The sequence below is a fragment of the Seriola aureovittata genome, chromosome 5, assembly GCF_021018895.1.
Source record: "Seriola aureovittata isolate HTS-2021-v1 ecotype China chromosome 5, ASM2101889v1, whole genome shotgun sequence".
Taxonomy (NCBI): domain Eukaryota; kingdom Metazoa; phylum Chordata; class Actinopteri; order Carangiformes; family Carangidae; genus Seriola; species Seriola aureovittata.
Genome location: NC_079368.1, coordinates 23,212,256 through 23,230,570, shown reverse-complemented (window position 1 = coordinate 23,230,570; position 18,315 = coordinate 23,212,256). Strand labels below are relative to the sequence as shown.

Genomic DNA, 18,315 nt, shown 5'->3' with positions numbered 1-18,315 from the left:
TGACGATTATATAATACTAAATATTTTTCCAATTAAATTGTGATGACAAAAGTAATCGGAGGGTGGAGTATGTTCAGAGGCATCATGGTTTTTTTAAATGAATGATGCAAGATGCAGGAGGTGGCTGAGGTATAAGTTGGTAGCTAAACTCGTCACTGTAAGTGGATATTGTAGGCTACTGCAAAATCAGATATTTAACAGGAAACATAAACAGTCATTGAACATTCCACCAATTTGACCGCTTTTTAACTGTGTTATCAGATTAGTGCAAGGCCAGACTGTGAAGAAACCGCTTAGTTACAAGTGTCCTAAATATTGGTTATACTTGGCGACCCATAATCTGATTTAAAAGTCAGGCAAATATTTGACATTGTTTATTCATGCTGAAAAAGCGCCAGTACGTGCCAGCACAATCAGACGAAAGGAGAAGGGCATTCACACCAGTAGGCTCTTTTGTCTTTGCAATGTCACCTGCTGCAGGGAAGTGTGTGGGGGTGGTTAGATTAAAGGTCTTCACAAGAACAAACTGAAAATGTTGTTTTGACACATATGGTAAGTGGCCTTTTATGTAGATGAAACTGCTTTATGTGGACGAAGTTGTCGCATAATACTTAAAATCTGCTTTCCATTGTTCTTCTAAATGGCTCATCAGTGCGACCATCACAGGCAGCAGGAGGCCCAGGCCCCACGGAACAGGCAGAAACTCAACAACAAAGCACTTTAATCATTTTATTTTGAAGTATATATATTTTGTATATATTTCAAGGAAGTGACTCTCAGCAACATCTAGCCTACACTACAGATGAAGTTAAAAAAAACTGTATTAGCATACAATGTGGTCAAAAAGTCTGAGACCACTTTCCCATTAAAGTGAATTTTGGAAACTATGTATGTATGGAGCCTGTAGTTTTAATGCACCACAAAAATGAGAGTGGCTGCTGAACTGAAAGCTCTGAAAAGAGGTGAACTCCAGAATCTGCCATTGTAAAGCACCCATCGCCAGATCCACACACAATAATTACACAAAGACATACAAAGCAACACATGAAAGCAGGCCAGGAACCACAGTGCATAAAAACACTCTGCACACACACACACATTACGTGCAGCAGATAAAGTCAGATGAGGACAGAGGGCGGATTGCAAACTGGTTGCTGATAGGATCTGCAGGTATAGGCATCGTCTGACCAAGTCAGTGTAAACACAGGTTAATGACAGCAGATCTGTGATAAGCTAGAACACATTTAAAAACAATGTATACAATGAAGTGTAGCAAACATTGTGTTTATTGTTTGCCTCATGGTTATTTGTGGACTTGAAAAAATTGGTCTTTCATGATTGGACAGTTCAGCCTAGCTTAATGAGCCAGTGGTCCAAAAAATTCTATTGATATTTATATAAGTAAAATGGTGGTACTTCACTGAAGAGCAGATGTATAATAGGAGTAGACTGGGTTGTTTTTATCAGGACACACTAACCCTTAATAACCTCTGTTTATTCTCTTTTATTAGGCTGTCATTATGATCAACACAGAGTTACAAAGTAGTTCAGATATAACAACTCTCCTTCCTTAGGACTTGACTACTGCTGCCTCAGTTGTGAAAAGTCCAAGAATACAATGAAAACTGAGCATTTCTCCCATCCTCACCATCCAGGGGAAGTGACAATGACAAACTAATCAACGTGAGGTTAACTGGACCTATACTATTCACACATTGGCTCCTAAGGGACTAATTGATGAATTTTTCTATTAATATGTTTCTGTAATTTCTGGTATTATAACATAACCCCCTTAATCCGAGGGTTTCTTATCCAGCTCCAGACAGTTCTGGATATGTATGGATATGTACATATAAACATATCTTCTGGCTCTTCTTCTAATGTGACCTGACTGTGTCCACTTATATGGATATGTACGCATTGATGCTGCATGAATCTTTGCAACCCTGAGGCCTGTTTTATCTCTTTATTCTGGAGTACTGGCCAAAGTACAATCACAGTCTATGTTTTTTTGTGCATGCCATCTTAGGTTCAACTACAAATGTAACCTGAAAAAGATTTGCTTTTTTTTTGGTTTGAAGTTATCTTTCTGGGGCCTGGAGGATTCTCTTAAAAGGACCTACTCGCAGACATGATACAGCAGAGGGATACTGGATTAGTGACTAAAGTATTTTTGCCAAATTTCAAAAGATCTCAATTATGTATTTGTTTATTATGATTACTAACATATTGATGCTGTTTTTCATTCCTACACATGTAACCTGTAACATTTGGGAGGGGATCTTTGAAAGGATGAATTCTTTAAGTATGTAGCTTATGCACCTAAAGCATTGATTTTATGGTTATTTACCTATTTGATGTGGAAAAATTCAAGGGTACGTTTATTTGTTAGATTCTAATCTTCTACCCCTTTGTATGATATCGCAAAGTGTTATACAGTGATTTGATGTTTGTTGATTGTTACTTTCTATTGCACCCAGCGTGATATGATTGGTAGCAGGCTTACAGCCACTCCTATTTAAGATGACTCCTCACTGTTGAAAACCATTTTCCCAATGAATGTCTACCAGCGAAATGTTGAAAATATATTGTTAAATGAATGTAAGTCAGTGTGCACGATTTTTTTTATTTTTTCCAAATACTTCAAAGACAAAGTGTCTTTTCTTCATTTCACATCATACTCTTATATTCTCATTAGCAGGTTACACTTAGTGACACTTGTAAAAGACTTTGACAAAGCCACCGCTATCCACCAAAACGCACTGTACAGTGTGATAGCCGACACCATCAGATCTCAGTGGCTCCATGCAGGTTCCCAGGTGGTCGTCATCCCCGCGAAGTCCAGAGTCAGCCTCCCAAACGTCCATTTTCATCATGTCACTGGAGACACTGTTAAACTGGAACTTCTGCCACCAGCCTGGGTTGGCATTTGAATGAATGACTTTGGTTTTTTGGGTCTCGTCGCCGATTGTCACCTGTTAGATCACACTGGGGAAATGTTAATTGTTTTATTTAAAATAATCAGATGGAGAACAACTATGCACTCACTAACACAAGTAATATATCCTTTTTATTTTAGTGAAATTGCTGGATGAAATTTAGGCATCATTGAATTCATTAAAATGTGAGCGGATGCTGCACCTGTTGAATCATCCCTATGCAAGATTCACCATATAACGTCCATATACACCTGACAACATGTAGGTTTACTACACATACTATACAGAAAAGTAGAGCACTGCCTCAAAAACACAACCGACATGCACCATTTTATCTCTGGTTATAATTTAAGACAGAGAGCCAACTCACCAGAACATAGGGATCTGGGTCTTGAAGTCCATCCCCTGTGAGACCATGGCCGTTTGCCACCCACACGTCCACGGTTTTACCAATGCATGAAGCAGATACCGCCTGGGCTGTTACAACCACCAGCAGGGAAACAAACACAGCAAGCTTCATCTTCAGTCTTTTCTTCACCCCGAAAGAGCTTGGCAATTTTATACAGCTAGAGAGATGGAGGGAGGGGCTTCAAATATTTGACTGTTTGACTCTTTTTTTTTTTTTTTTGTTATTTTTTTGGCCTTTATTGATAGTGCAGTAGAGAGGGACAGGAAATGGGGAGGCAGAGAGAGGGGGAATGACATGCATGACATCGGCTTGTCCGATGCAGGACTCGAACCGGGGCCAACTGCAGCGAGGACCTTAGCCTCTGCACATGGGGCGGATGCTCAACCAACTCAGCTATACGAAGCCCCCATCACTCATTTTCAATGCAGATTGAGAAAAACCAGGACAGTTACGTTTAAATTAATAAACCAGTGGTCTGAGAAATGCTAGTAATGTTATGCAGATAAAATGGCCGTACTTCACTGTAACAGGTGTCAAAATAAAGTTACAATGTAGTTGAGAAACAACACTCACAACTCTCCTGCCTTAGGACCTCAGGCTTTGTATGTTTAAATAGGTTAAAGGTCAGATAAATATCCAGAGGCCAAAGAGCACAAAACCTTAATTAATTAATTTACCAGTATAATCCTGACGTCATCTATGCTGAAAAAGCCAAGTATGTGAATGTTTGGTTGATTGATGGTGGTTTTAGGCCAAACAGCACAGAACCTTAAAGGGGACATATTATGCTCCTTTTCAACAAGTTTAAATAAGTCTCAGAGGTCCCCAAAACATGTCTTTGAAGTTTCTTGCTAAAAAATCCACTCCGATCTTATATTTCAGCATGCCTGTAAAACCCTCCTTTTCAGCCCTGTTCAGAACAGGCTGTTTGTGTGTTTGTATCTTTAAATGCATCCCCTTCCAAAGAAGGGGATGCGGCTTGGGCTTCTGGCACCATGCTGTCATGTTAACAGTGACCGTGGGCGGTGACCTGGGTCGGAAGCGCTTTGGTTCAACCACATTACTTTTATTCAGAATCTGACCCAGAGGGAGAGGCTGCTGAAGAAGTTCAAACTCTACAATTTCAGCAGGACATTTCTGAATGGTTGGTAACCAATTTTGTGTATTTTGTGCAGGTAAATGAAGCTGTGGTTACTTAGAACTTGTGAGAGTGTGTAGACTAAGGTTTCTGTCAATATTAACATCTTTGATTTTCTCTTCACTGTACCTCCAGACTCTACCTGGCTGCCACGTACTACAATGAAAATGCTGGCCGACCACAAGCCCAAACAAAAGAAGGCGAACTACTCTTCAAGGTCCAATTTACAAAGGCCATGAAGGGAGAATGCAGAGCTAAACCAGTTAAGACTGAGCCGACATTTTATAAGTGTTATATTATTTTATTTTTCAACCAAAAAATGTTTTGTACACATTGTATTAAGTATTGCACATATAATGTTATGACAGTTCCACCAACAACAAAATACAGTAAAGAAAATGTCAGGAGGTAGTTAGAAACAGACTTTCAGTCATTGTTTTGTAAAAAAACAACAAGAAGCGGCCTGAGAAGGAGTAGGTCAACTCCTATGTGTCCCGGTTCTATCATGGGGCAGTCTAAAACCCACATACTGGCCTGTGGCGTCAGGAAACACGGCATGGATGCGTAGGGCCACGCAGGCTGGAATGACGACCAAGATATATGGATCCAGTGAACCCTACAGTTTTTTTATTATCAGTGATTATAAGTGCCTCATTTGATGTAAATAAATGCTTGATCGTTACTAAAGAAATGACTCCTCTGAATTCATATATTATATGCACACTATCTGCTGATAGAAGAACTTTACAAATCAAAGAACAGCTAAACTAATTTATTTGAGGGTGTGTTACTCCATTTGTGGTGTGTTATTACAATTGTAAAATTATGTGCTATGAAGTAAAACAAGACTGTCTAATGTCTTTTATTTAGATTGAAACCATATGTTTTTACAAAGAAGCAAAACATATTATCATACGTATTCCTCTCAACCTTAAAGTACCGTAGTCAGTGCGGTACATGTTGCAGGCATTCTGGAGGGAGTACACATTGAAGCAGACTGGCTCCAACCCAGGACGGTCTACCATACATGGTAAATCCTCCTAGATCTCCCATAGTTGTCTGGTAACCTACAGTGAATTACAAATGGTAAATGCTTTGACAGTTTAGTCTGAATTTTACTGGCTTGACTTTAGAGACAGCTAAAACGCCTTTCAAATTTGATAAAGTTAGAAGGGTGGCTCTAATCAACGTCACACAGCGATACCAAGCAGAAGAATTGCATACAATCTGTACCCTGCAATACCCGGCTGTGTGTACGAGGCAAAATGTTAGCTACATTAGCTGCCATGCTAACAACACACGCAACAGTGTGTACATACAGTAAAGCAACATAAAATGGTAAAACTCACAGCTCCCAGGTTTGAAGTTGGGTCTCGGACAGTCGGTGCTGATCCATGCTCTATCTTCAGAATGTAGCGAATCCCGCATTGTACTGGCCCTCGTTGAGTAAGCAGTCCGAAGTGAAATGGTTAGCCCGCTACAACACTTTAGGAGTTAAAGTAGGTAAAAAGACTTCTGTGTTGGTTTGTACAGTCAACAACCAAGCAACTAGCGTGCTTCACTTGTACCTTCGACATAGTTTTACCGGAGCCGTGATGCGAGGGAATAAACGATAGCGGCTGCAAGGCGGACACAGAGGGACGGAACACACACACCTAGCTCGGGGAGTGTCATCCACCTGGGGGAGGTGTTATTTCCCTTCATGACGACATCAAGGGAAAATCTCCAATTGGCCTGTGTGAGCACACATTTTTCTGAAAGGTGGAGCAAGCAAAAGACGGAGAGGATGGACTTTTCTCATGTTTGGGGGGTTTGTAAACAGGCTGGGGACCCATACTGATAGAAAACCATGGAAAAGTGCATTTTGCATAATATGTCCCCTTTAAACAACATCAGCTATGAACTAAAACCAACAAAGAGTTGATCAAATTGGCGTGGTCTCTCTGTTTTTAGTTTCTGCAACTTTCTGAATGACCATAAAAACATAAACAGTCATTGAACATTCCACCAATTTGACCGCTTTTTAACTGTGTTATCAGATTAGTGCAAGGCCAGACTGTGAAGAAATCGCTTGGTTTCAAGTGTCCTAGATATTGGTTATACTTGGCAACCCATAATCTGATTTATAAGTCAGGGAAACATTTGACATTGTTTATTCATGCTGAAAAAGCGCCAGTATGTGCCAGCACAATCAGACGAAAGGAGAAGGGCATTCACACCAGTAGGCTCTTTTGTCTTTGCAATGTCACCTGCTGCAGGGAAGTGTGTGGGGGTGGTTAGATTAAAGGTCTTCACAAGAACAAACTGAAAATGTTGTTTTGACACATATGGTAAGTGGCCTTTTATGTAGATGAAACTGCTTTATGTGGACAAAGCAGCAGAAGTTGTCGCATAATACTTAAAATCTGCTTTCCATTGTTCTTCTAAATGGCTCATCAGTGCGACCATCACAGGCAGCAGGAGGCCCAGGCCCCACGGAACAGGCAGAAACTCAACAACAAAGCACTTTAATCATTTTATTTTGAAGTATATATATTTTGTATATATTTCAAGGAAGTGACTCTCAGCAACATCTAGCCTACACTACAGATGAAGTTAAAAAAAACTGTATTAGCATACAATGTGGTCAAAAAGTCTGAGACCACTTTCCCATTCAAGTGAATGTTGGAAACTATGTATGTATGTAGCCTGTAGTTTTAATGCACCACAAAAATGAGAGTGGCTGCTGAACTGAAAGCTCTGAAAAGAGGTGAACTCCAGAATCTGCCATTGTAAAGCACCCAACGCCAGATCCACACACAATAATTACACAAAGACATACAAAGCAACACATGAAAGCAGGCCAGGAACCACAGTGCATAAAAACACTCGGCGGGCATCAAGATCAGTTATGTTACACACACTACCTGCAGCAGATAAAGTCAGATGAGGACAGAGGGCAGATTGCAAACTGGTTGCTGATAGGATCTGCAGGTATAGGCATCGTCTGACAAAGTCAGTGTAAACACAGGTTAATGACAGCAGATCTGTGATAAGCTAGAAACACATTTAAAAACAATGTATACAGGGAAGTGTAGCAAACATTGTGTTTATTGTTTGCCTCATGGTTATTTGTGGACTTGTGCTTACATATGCATGCCTCAACATGTCTGTGTCAACACTCATTTTAGCACAGAACAAGAAAAAATTGGTCTTTCATGATTGGACAGTTCAGCCTAGCTTAATGAGCCAGTGGTCCAAAAAATTCTATTGATATTTATATAAGTAAAATGGTGGTACTTCACTGAAGAGCAGATGTATAATAGGAGTAGACTGGGTTGTTTTTATCAGGACACACTAACCCTTAACAACCTCTGTTTATTCTCTTTTATTAGGCTGTCATTATGATCAACACAGAGTTACAAAGTAGTTCAGATATAACAACTCTCCTTCCTTAGGACTTGACTACTGCTGCCTCAGTTGTGAAAAGTCCAAGAATACAATGAAAACTGAGCATTTCTCCCATCCTCACCATCCAGGGGAAGTGACAATGACAAACTAATCAACGTGAGGTTAACTGGACCTATACTATTCACACATTGGCTCCTAAGGGACTAATTGATGAATTTTTCTATTAATATGTTTCTGTAATTTCTGGTATTATAACATAACCCCCTTAATCCGAGGGTTTCTTATCCAGCTCCAGACAGTTCTGGATATGTATGGATATGTACATATAAACATATCTTCTGGCTCTTCTTCTAATGTGACCTGACTGTGTCCACTTATATGGATATGTACGCATTGATGCTGCATGAATCTTTGCAACCCTGAGGCCTGTTTTATCTCTTTATTCTGGAGTACTGGCCAAAGTACAATCACAGTCTATGTTTTTTTGTGCATGCCATCTTAGGTTCAACTACAAATGTAACCTGAAAAAGATTTGCTTTTTTTTTGGTTTGAAGTTATCTTTCTGGGGCCTGGAGGATTCTCTTAAAAGGACCTACTCGCAGACATGATACAGCAGAGGGATACTGGATTAGTGACTAAAGTATTTTTGCCAAATTTCAAAAGATCTCAATTATGTATTTGTTTATTATGATTACTAACATATTGATGCTGTTTTTCATTCCTACACATGTAACCTGTAAAATTGGGAGGGGATCTTTGAAAGGATGAATTCTTTAAGTATGTAGCTTATGCACCTAAAGCATTGATTTTATGGTTATTTACCTATTTGATGTGGAAAAATTCAAGGGTACATTTATTTGTTAGATTCTAATCTTCTACCCCTTTGTATGATATCGCAAAGTGTTATATAGTGAATTGATGTTTGTTAATTGTTACTTTCTATTGCACCCAGCGTGATATGATTGGTAGCAGGCTTACAGCCACTCCTATTTAAGATGACTCCTCATTGTTGAAAACCATTTTCCCAATGAATGTCTCCCAACAAAATGTTGAAAATAAATTGTTAAATGAATGTAAGTCAGTGTGCACGATTTTTTTTAATTTTTTCCAAATATTTCAAAGACAAAGTGTCTTTTCATCATTTCACATCATACTCTTACATTCTCATTAGCAGGTTACACTTAGTGACACTTGTAAAAGACCTTGACAAAACCGCCATCCTTCACATCGCACTGTACAGCGTGATAGCCTTGGCCATCAGAACTTAATTGCTCCATGCAGGTTCCCAAGTTATCGTCATCCCCGCGAAGTCCAGAGTCAGCCTCCCAGACGTCGATTTTCATCATGTCACTGGAGACACTGTAAAACTGGAACTTCTGCCACCAGCCTGGGTTGGCATTTGAATGAATGACTTTGGTTTTTTGGGTTTCGTCGCCGATTGACACCTGTTAGATCAAATTAGGGAAATGTTAATTGTTTTATTTAAAATAATCAGATGAAAAAAAACTATGCACTCACTAACACAAGTAATATATCCTTTTTATTTTAGTGAAATTGCTGGATGAAATTTAGGCATCATTGAATTCATTAAAATGTGAGCGGCTGCTACACCTGTTGAATCATCCCTATGCAAGATTCACCATATAACGTCCATATACACCTGACAACATGTAGGTTTACTAAACATACTATACAGAAAAGTAGAGCACTGCCTCAAAAACACAACCGACATGCACCATTTTATCTCTGGTTATAATTTGAGACAGAGAGCCAACTCACCAGAACATAGGGATCTGGGTCTTGAAGTCCATCCCCTGTGAGACCATGGCCGTTTGCCACCCACACGTCCACGGTTTTACCAATGCATGAAGCAGATACAGCCTGGGCTGTTACAACCACCAGCAGGGAAACAAACACAGCAAGCTTCATCTTCAGTCTTTTCTTCACCCCGAGAGAGACAAAGATGCTCCTGGTTGACATGTCAGACAAGCTTGGTGGTTTTATACAGCTAGAGAGATGGAGGGAGGGGCTTCAAACAGGTGACTGTTGTGTCCATCATTGTGTGCGTATGCGCACATTTGCATGATTCAACATTTGTGTGTCATCGCTCATTTTTAATGCAGATTAAGAAAAACCAGGTCTTCCATGAATGGACAGTTAAGTCTAACTTAATAAACCAGTGGTCTGAGAAATGCTAGTAATGTTATGCAGGTAAAGTGGCCATACTTCACTGTAACAGGTGTCAAAATAAAGTTACAATGTAGTTGAGAAACAACAATCACAACTCTCCTGCCTTAGGACCTCAGGCTTTGTATGTTTAAATAGGTTAAAGGTCAGATAAATATCCAGAGGCCAAACAGCACAGAACCTTAAACAACATCAGCTATGAACTAAAACCAACAAAGAGTTGATCAAATGGGTGTGGTCTCTCTGTTTTCAGTTTCTGCAACTTTCTGAACATACTGATGCATCCTTTCTCTTGTTAGAGATGTAAAGAGATAACATATGGTGAGATTAGGAAAAGGCATTAATAATCATCTCTCTTTCACCAAATATTAATAAGTTATGAATGTGAGATTGTTTCCCTTAAATGTAAGAACAATGTTAAACGGTGTAAGTTTTGCTTGTTCAGCAGAATATCTCACACTGTGAACACTCAACCCATGAAGGCATCAACAGTCGTGTTTGCAAAGAGTGGCTTTGGTCAGTAACTTACAGTTTTCTACATGTTTCATGTTCACTCAAAAAAGAGAAGGAGAGACCTCTCTCTATGTCTTAGAACATCATTTGAATTTTTTGATAGATTTTTAAAATCTCATTATGCTTTAATTATTTTGTTGGGAGCATGTATTTACATATTCATTTACTGACATTAGCATTTAGCTAAAAGCACCCTGTGCAGTCTCATAGCAGCTAGCATGGAAACACACTCCTTGTTTGATCTAATAATTAAAACCAAGAATTATTATCATCAATAAAAAATGATGTGAGACAGGACTAGTGCTGGTCACCAGATTCAAAGTCAGAGGTGTTAAAACCACCATCAATCCACCAAACATTCACATTCTTGGCTTTTTCAGTATAGATGACGTCAGGATTATACTGGTAACTTAATTAATTAAGGTTTTGTGCTGTTTGGCCTCTGGATATTTATCTGACCTTTAACCTCTGTACAAACATGCAAAGCCTGATGTCCTATGGCAGGAGAGTGGTGATTGTTGTTTCTCAACTATGTAATGTTTGTTTTGACAGCAGTTACAGTTGGTAATTTGAGCACTGCAATATGGCTCTGCCCCATGAGAGTAATCATAATGACAGCCTAATAAAAGAGAATCAACCGAGGTTGCTAGGGTTTAGTGTGTCCTGATAAAAACAACCCAGTCTACTCCCATTATACAGCTGTTCATCAGTGAAGTACCACCACTTTACCTGCATAAACATTAATAGCATTTGTCAGACCACTGGTTTATTAAGTTTGGTTGAAGTGTCCATTTATGAAAGACCAAGTTTTTCTTGTTCTGCATTAAAATGAGCGATGACACACATGTTGAATCATGCAAATGTGCGCATACGCACACAATGATGGACACAACAGTCACCTGTTTGAAGCCCCTCCATCTCTCTAGCTGTATAAAACCACCAAGCTTGTCTGACATGTCAACCAGGAGCATCTTTGTGTCTCTCGGGGTGAAGAAAAGACTGAAGATGAAGCTTGCTGTGTTTGTTTCCCTGCTGGTGGTTGTAACAGCCCAGGCTGTATCTGCTTCATGCATTGGTAAAACCGTGGACGTGTGGGTGGCAAACGGCCATGGTCTCACAGGGGATGGACTTCAGGACCCAGATCCCTATGTTCTGGTGAGTTGTTGGCTCTCTGTCTCAAATTATAACCAGAGATAAAATGGTGCATGTCGGTTGTGTTTTTGAGGCAGTGCGCTACTTTTCTGTATAGTATGTGTAGTAAACCTACATGTTGTCAGGTGTATATGGACGTTATATGGTGAATCTAGCATAGGGATGATTCAACAGGTGCAGCAGCCGCTCACATTTTAATGAATTCAATGATGCCTAAATTTCATCCAGCAATTTCACTCAAATAAAAAGGATATATTACTTGTGTTAGTGGTTGTATAGTTGTTCTCCATCTGATTATTTTAAATAAAATAATAACATTTCCCTAATTTGATCTAACAGGTGTCAATCGGCGACGAGACCCAAAAAACCAGAGTCATTCATTCAAATGCCAACCCAGGCTGGTGGCAGAAGTTCCAGTTCTACGGTGCCTCCAGTGACCTGATGAAAATCGATGTTTGGGAGGCTGACTATGGACTTCGCGGGGATGACGACCACCTGGGAACTTGCATGGAGCCACTGAGATCTGATGGTGTCGGCTATCACACTGTACAGTGCGTTGTGAAGGACGGTGGCTTTGTCAAAGTCTTTTACAAGTGTCACTAAGTGTAACCTGCTAATGAGAATGCAAGAGTATGATGTGAAGTGAAGAAAAGACACTTTGTCTTTGAAATGTTTGGTGACAGAAACACACAACTTCTCAGGTGCATAAGAGTTCTTTTTTCACCAACGTTGTGTTTTTTTTCTCCTTTGTTTGAAAATACATGTTTGCTGTTTTAAAACCACAGTTTACAAAATAATTAATACCATCTGCCTGTGACTTTTTGTCATTAAACAGGTGAATAATTAACACTAATCCATCACCATAACTTGTGTAACTGAACACAAACTGCAGCTGTTCATTATTTTGTTCTGCACAATTGTAACTTCACTGAAAGATAAAATTCTGTTTTAAATGAGTAAGTGATTAATAAAATCAAAAGAAAAAAATTTGTTTTGAATTCATGTTTGTTAGATCACTTATAACAGGAATTAAATGCTTTACAGAAAATAAAAGGGAATATCAATATACTAGGCTTTAGTTTCCTGAGTTGAGCAATGGAGCTAGGCAAGGTCAACTACCTGACACAGCTGCACTATTTTTTGTAGTTTTGGTGACCATGAGCTGCACCACATTAATAATAGTAGTAATAGACACTTAAAAGGAAGGGGAGATGAGAGGTTGTGGTGAAAATCTGTCTCTTTTGCCTGGCAAATGCTTATGTTCACCAGCTAGTCTCTACCGTTGTCTCTCTACCATCTGGTGCTGCTCAGGAAGCGCAGAGTGGATTATCAGGGTGCTTTGCTTCATAGCAGCTGCCTGCTGATACAAGAAACAGGGTTGATAAGAGCTGAGAGTTAAAATGCTCAATAGAGCCGCAGAGTTGGGTCATAACTTTCTGTGGGTTCATCCCCACAAGCTCCACTGTTCACATTAGACAGTCATTTCATCCATTGTTAAGATGAGATATTGGTTAGTGCAGCTTTAACCTCATACAGTGCATTCGGAAAGTATTCACCCCCCTTCACTTTCCCCACATTTTGTTATGTTACAGCCTTATTCCAAAATGGATTAAATTCCTTTCTTTTCTCATCAATCTACACATAATACCCCATAATGACAAAGCGAAAAAGGTTTTTTAGAAATTTTTGCAAATTTATTAAAAATAAAAAAACTGAAATATCGCATGTACATAAGTATTCACACCCTTTACTCAGTACTTTGTTGAGGCACCTTTGGCAGCGATTACAGCCTCAAGTCTTCTTGGGTTTGAAGCTACAAGCTTGGCACACCTGTATTTGGGGTATTTCTCCCATTCTTCTCTGCAGAGCCTCTCAAGCTCTGTCAGGTTAGATGGGGAGCGTCACTGCACAGCTATTTTCAGGTCTTTCCAGAGATGTTCAATCAGGTTCAAGTCTGGGTTCTGGCCGGGCCACTCAAGGACATTCACAGACTTGTCCTGAAGCCACTCCTTTGTTGTCTTGGCTGTGTGCTTAGGGTCATTGTCCTGTTGGAAGGTAAACCTTCGCCCCAGTTTGAGGTCCTGAGCGCTCTGGAGCAGGTTTTCATCAAGGATCTCTCTGTACTTTGCTCCGTTCATCTTTCCCTCGATCCTGACTAGTCTCCCAGTCCCTGCTGCTGAAAACATCCTCACAGCATGATGTTGCCACCACCATGCTTCACTGTAGGGATGGTATTAGCCAGGTGATGAGAGGTGCCTGGTTTCCTCCAGACGTGACACTTGGCATTCAGGCCAAAGTGTTCAATCTTGGTTTCATCAGACCAGAGAATCTTGTTTCTCATGGTCTGAGAGTCCTTTAGGTGCCTTCTGGCAAACTCCAAGCAGGCTGCCATGTCCCTTTTACTGAGTAGAGGCTTCTGTCTGGCCACTCTACAATAAAGGCTTGATTGGTGGAGTGCTGCAGAGACGGTTGTCCTTCTAGAAGTTTCTCCCATCTCCACAGAGGAACGCTGGAGCTCTATCAGAGTGAACATCGGGTTCTTGGTCACCTCCCTGACCAAGGCCCTTCTCCCCCGATTGCTCAGTTTGGCTGGGCGGCCAGCTCTAGGAAGAGTCCAGGTGGTTCCAAACTTCTTTCATTTATGAATGATGGAGACCACCATGTTCTTCGGGACCTTCAATGCTGCAGAAATGTTTTTGTACCCTTCCCCAGATCTGTGCCTTGATACAATCCTGTCACGGAGGTCTATAGACAATTCCTTTGACTTCATGGCTTGGTTTCTGCTCTGTCATGCACTGTCAACAGTGGGACCTTATATAGGCACGTATGTGCCTTTCCAAATGATGTCCAATTTATTGAATTTACTACAGGTAGACTCCAATCAAGTTGTAGAAACATCTCAAGGATGATCAGTGGAAACAGGATGCACCTAAGATCACTTTTGAGTGTCATAGCAAAGGGTGTGAATACTTATGTACATGTGATATTTCAGTTTTGTATTTTTAATAAATGTGCAAGAATTTCTAAAAAACCTTTTTCGCTTTGTCATTATGGGATATTGTGTGTAGATTGATGAGAAAAAAAGGAATTTAATCCATTTTGGAATAAGGCTCCAACATAAGAAAATGTGGGGAAAGTGAAGAGGTGTGAATACTTTCTGGATGCACTGTATGTCAGCCATGATTCAGATGCCTCTCCTGTTACTTCCATTTGTTTTCCTACATGTTTTATGGTGTCACACTGCTGCAATTCACTTAAATAACATACAAACATTAACTTGGCAGATAGTTCAGTACAAATATGACACTTCCATGCTGCTAAGTTTAGCATGTTTGAAAATCACAGAGACAAAAACAAAGCCCTCCCATGTGAAAACTCAAACTGGACACCATCAAAACCTTCATGTGCACAAGAGAATGCAGTAGATGTTTTCAGTACTGACATAGACTCCATGAATAGAGGGAAAGTGTTATTTAGTTCTATTTCATCCTTCCTGACCAACAGAGGCGGTGCTTTAATCACTGGATCTTCCATCACGTTTGCACAAGTCGAGTATTTTATACCAACAATGTCACCCATGACCCTGGATGACCAAATATGCTTCCAACATATTTGAGTGTTTTGTTTGTTAGCAGTTAGAAGTGGTGCTTTCACTGGAGCTGACTTGTTAAATTGTTCATCTTATGGTGGGGGTTTACACGAGTTACCACTATGTTGACCCCGCATTACTGTAGTACCTGTATGGCCCTCTTCAACCAGAAACCTCTCATCTCCCCTTCTTGCCAAGCTCCATTGCTCAACTCAGGAAACTAAAGCCAAGTATTCCCTTTGTTTTCTGTGAAGCTTTTCATTCCTGTTAAATGTGATCTAACAAACAAGAATTCAAACCACCACAAAACTTTTTTTCTTTTGATTTTATTAATCACTTACTCATCTAAATGGGAATTTTATCTTTCAGTGAAGATATAATTGTTCAGAAACAAAATACTGAACAGCTGCAGTTTGTAAAACGCCAACAGTACAGAGAATAATGGCACAATTTTCACTTACTAATCCATCACCAACATTTGTGTGTTCATTTTTCACCTGTTTAACAACAAAAAAAGTCAACGGCAGATGATATTGGCTGTTTTGTACACTCCTATGCACCTGAGAAGTTGTGTGTTTCTGCCACCGAACATTTCAAAGACAAAGTGTCTTTTCTTCACTTCACATCATACTCTTATATTCTCATTAGCAGGTTACACTTAGTGACACTTGTAAAAGACTTTGACAAAGCCACCGTCCTTCACAACGCACTGTACAGCATGATATTTGCGACCATCAGATCTCAGTGGCTCCATGCAAGTTCCCAGGTGGTCGTCATCCCCGCGAAGTCCATAGTCAGCCTCCCAAACATCGATTTTCATCAGGTCACTGGAGACACCGTAGAACTGGAACTTCTGCCACCAGCCTGGGTTGGCATTTGAATGAATGACTCTGGTTTTTTCGGTCTCGTCGCCGATTGTCACCTGTTAGATCAAATTAGGGAAATGTTAATTGTTTTATTTAAAATAATCAGATGGAGAACAACTATGCACTTAATAACACAAGTAATATATCCTTTTTATTTTTGTCCATATAACGTCCATATACACCTGACAACATGTAGGTTTACTACACATACTATACAGAAAAGTAGACCACTGCCTCAAAAACACAACCGACATGCACCATTTTATCTCTGGTTATAATTTGAGACAGAGAGCCAACTCACCAGAACATAGGGATCTGGGTCCTGAAGTCCATCCCCTGTGAGACCATGGCCGTTTGCCACCCACACGTCCACGGTTTTACCAATGCATGAAGCAGATACAGCCTGGGCTGTTACAACCACCAGCAGGGAAACAAACACAGCAAGCTTCATCTTCAGTCTTTTCTTCACCCCGAGAGAGACAAAGATGCTCCTGGTTGACATGTCAGACAAACTTGGTGGTTTTATACAGCTAGAGAGATGGAGGGAGGGGCTTCAAACAGGTGACTGTTGTGTCCATCATTGTGTGCGTATGCGCACATTTGCATGATTCAACATGTGTGTGTCATCACTCATTTTAATGCAGAACAAGAAAAACTTGGTCTTTCATAAATGGACACTTCAACCAAACTTAATAAACCAGTGGTCTGACAAATGCTATTAATGTTTATGCAGGTAAAGTGGTGGTACTTCACTGATGAACAGCTGTATAATGGGAGTAGACTGGGTTGTTTTTATCAGGACACACTAAACCCTGGCAACCTCGGTTCATTCTGTTTTATTAGGTTATCATTATGATCAACACAAAGTTACAAAGTAGTTGAGAAACAACAATCACAACTCACCTGCCTTAGGAGTTCAGGCATTGCATGTTTGTACAGATGTTAAAGGTCAGATAAATATCCAGAGGCCAAACTGCACAAAACCTTAATTTACCAGTGAAATCATGACATTAGTTATGAACCAAAGCCAAACAAAGAGTTGATCAACTATCTTCAACTATCTGAACGTGACTCATCCTTTCTCTTGTTTGAGATGGAAGTTTGAGAGATAACTATGATGATAAGTAATAATGTGAAGGCACCAGTAATCCTCAGTCACCAAACATTAATTATGAATGTGAGATTGTTTCCCCTAAATGTAAGAATAACTCGAGACAGTGCAAGATAAAAGATGATTAGATAAGTGCACTGTTTACCGTTAAGCAGGGTACTAACACTGTGAACACTCACACCCTTGAACGCATCAACAGTCATGTTTGGAAAGGGTGGTTTTTGTCAACAACTTACAGTTTTCTACATATTACATGTTTTCTCGACAAACAAACAAATAAAAAAAAACCTTTACCTTCGAGAACATTATATTCACGTGTGTGTGTGTGTGTGTGTGTGTGTGTGTGTGTGTTCCAGTAAAAAAGAGACAAGGGAAGGAAAAGGGGCAAATAGAAAGTAAACTGATAAGAAGTGGGTTCGAGGTGAACACCAAGACATTGTAATAATAAATCAATACATACACACAATTTCACTCACTCCCTCCTCCCGAAAAAAAAAAGTCAGAGTGAGCATCTTGCCCTTGCCATGACCTTTCAAAACCCTCTATCACACACACAAAAAAGTAACATGGCTAAAAGTGAATGTGACTTTTGATTTTACCAGAATAATGAAAGGAGAAAATTCTGTCCCGGAAAGAGAGGGGACGTGGTGAGTGATGTTGGAGGAAAGGGAAAGGAAAGAGGCATGAAGAGGGAAAAAGAGAGCCCGATTGATTGACATTCTGTCTTCTCTGTTTCAGTGGAATCAATGGTCTCGCTTGGCTAGTCATGGTAAAAATTCATCCCCTCTCCCTCTCTCTCACTCTCTCCATCTGTCTGTGTCTAAAACATATCTTCACATTCACACATATTCTCCCTCTCTCATATATTCCTCTTTTTTTTCTTCTTTTTTTCAACACACCGACCCCCACCCTCTCGTTTCTATCTTTATTTTCATCATGGTCCGTGCTGGAGTTGAGGCTGTCTAGTAAAAATTATAATCCTTACAGCACTATGAGTGGACAAAAGAACAAATGAAAAAAG

At 39.9% G+C, this 18,315-nt stretch overlaps 4 protein-coding genes across 4 annotated transcripts; 1 reads left to right on the top strand and 3 right to left on the bottom strand.

Annotated features, from left to right (window-relative positions):
- Positions 1-2,606: 2,606 nt before the first annotated feature.
- Positions 2,607-5,897, bottom strand: LOC130169010 (uncharacterized). Its single transcript, XM_056375403.1, has 3 exons — positions 5,836-5,897; positions 3,310-3,505; positions 2,607-2,975 (listed from the first exon to the last, which is right to left on the bottom strand). The coding sequence occupies exons 1-3, from the start codon at positions 5,880-5,882 to the stop codon at positions 2,709-2,711; spliced, it is 510 nt and encodes a 169-aa protein (XP_056231378.1). The 5' UTR covers positions 5,883-5,897; the 3' UTR covers positions 2,607-2,708.
- Positions 5,898-8,972: 3,075 nt separating this feature from the next.
- On the bottom strand, positions 8,973-9,826 carry LOC130169013 (multiple C2 and transmembrane domain-containing protein 1-like). The gene is made up of 2 exons (XM_056375406.1): positions 9,656-9,826; positions 8,973-9,321 (listed from the first exon to the last, which is right to left on the bottom strand). Exons 1-2 carry the CDS (start codon positions 9,803-9,805, stop codon positions 9,058-9,060), a joined length of 414 nt encoding a protein of 137 aa, XP_056231381.1. The 5' UTR covers positions 9,806-9,826; the 3' UTR covers positions 8,973-9,057.
- A 1,740-nt stretch (positions 9,827-11,566) lies between these two features.
- Positions 11,567-12,592, top strand: LOC130169012 (perforin-1-like). The gene is made up of 2 exons (XM_056375405.1): positions 11,567-11,731; positions 12,068-12,592. The coding sequence occupies exons 1-2, from the start codon at positions 11,582-11,584 to the stop codon at positions 12,329-12,331; spliced, it is 414 nt and encodes a 137-aa protein (XP_056231380.1). The 5' UTR covers positions 11,567-11,581; the 3' UTR covers positions 12,332-12,592.
- A 3,060-nt stretch (positions 12,593-15,652) lies between these two features.
- On the bottom strand, positions 15,653-16,661 carry LOC130169011 (perforin-1-like). Its single transcript, XM_056375404.1, has 2 exons — positions 16,485-16,661; positions 15,653-16,239 (listed from the first exon to the last, which is right to left on the bottom strand). Exons 1-2 carry the CDS (start codon positions 16,632-16,634, stop codon positions 15,976-15,978), a joined length of 414 nt encoding a protein of 137 aa, XP_056231379.1. The 5' UTR covers positions 16,635-16,661; the 3' UTR covers positions 15,653-15,975.
- Between the last annotated feature and the right edge of the window lie 1,654 nt (positions 16,662-18,315).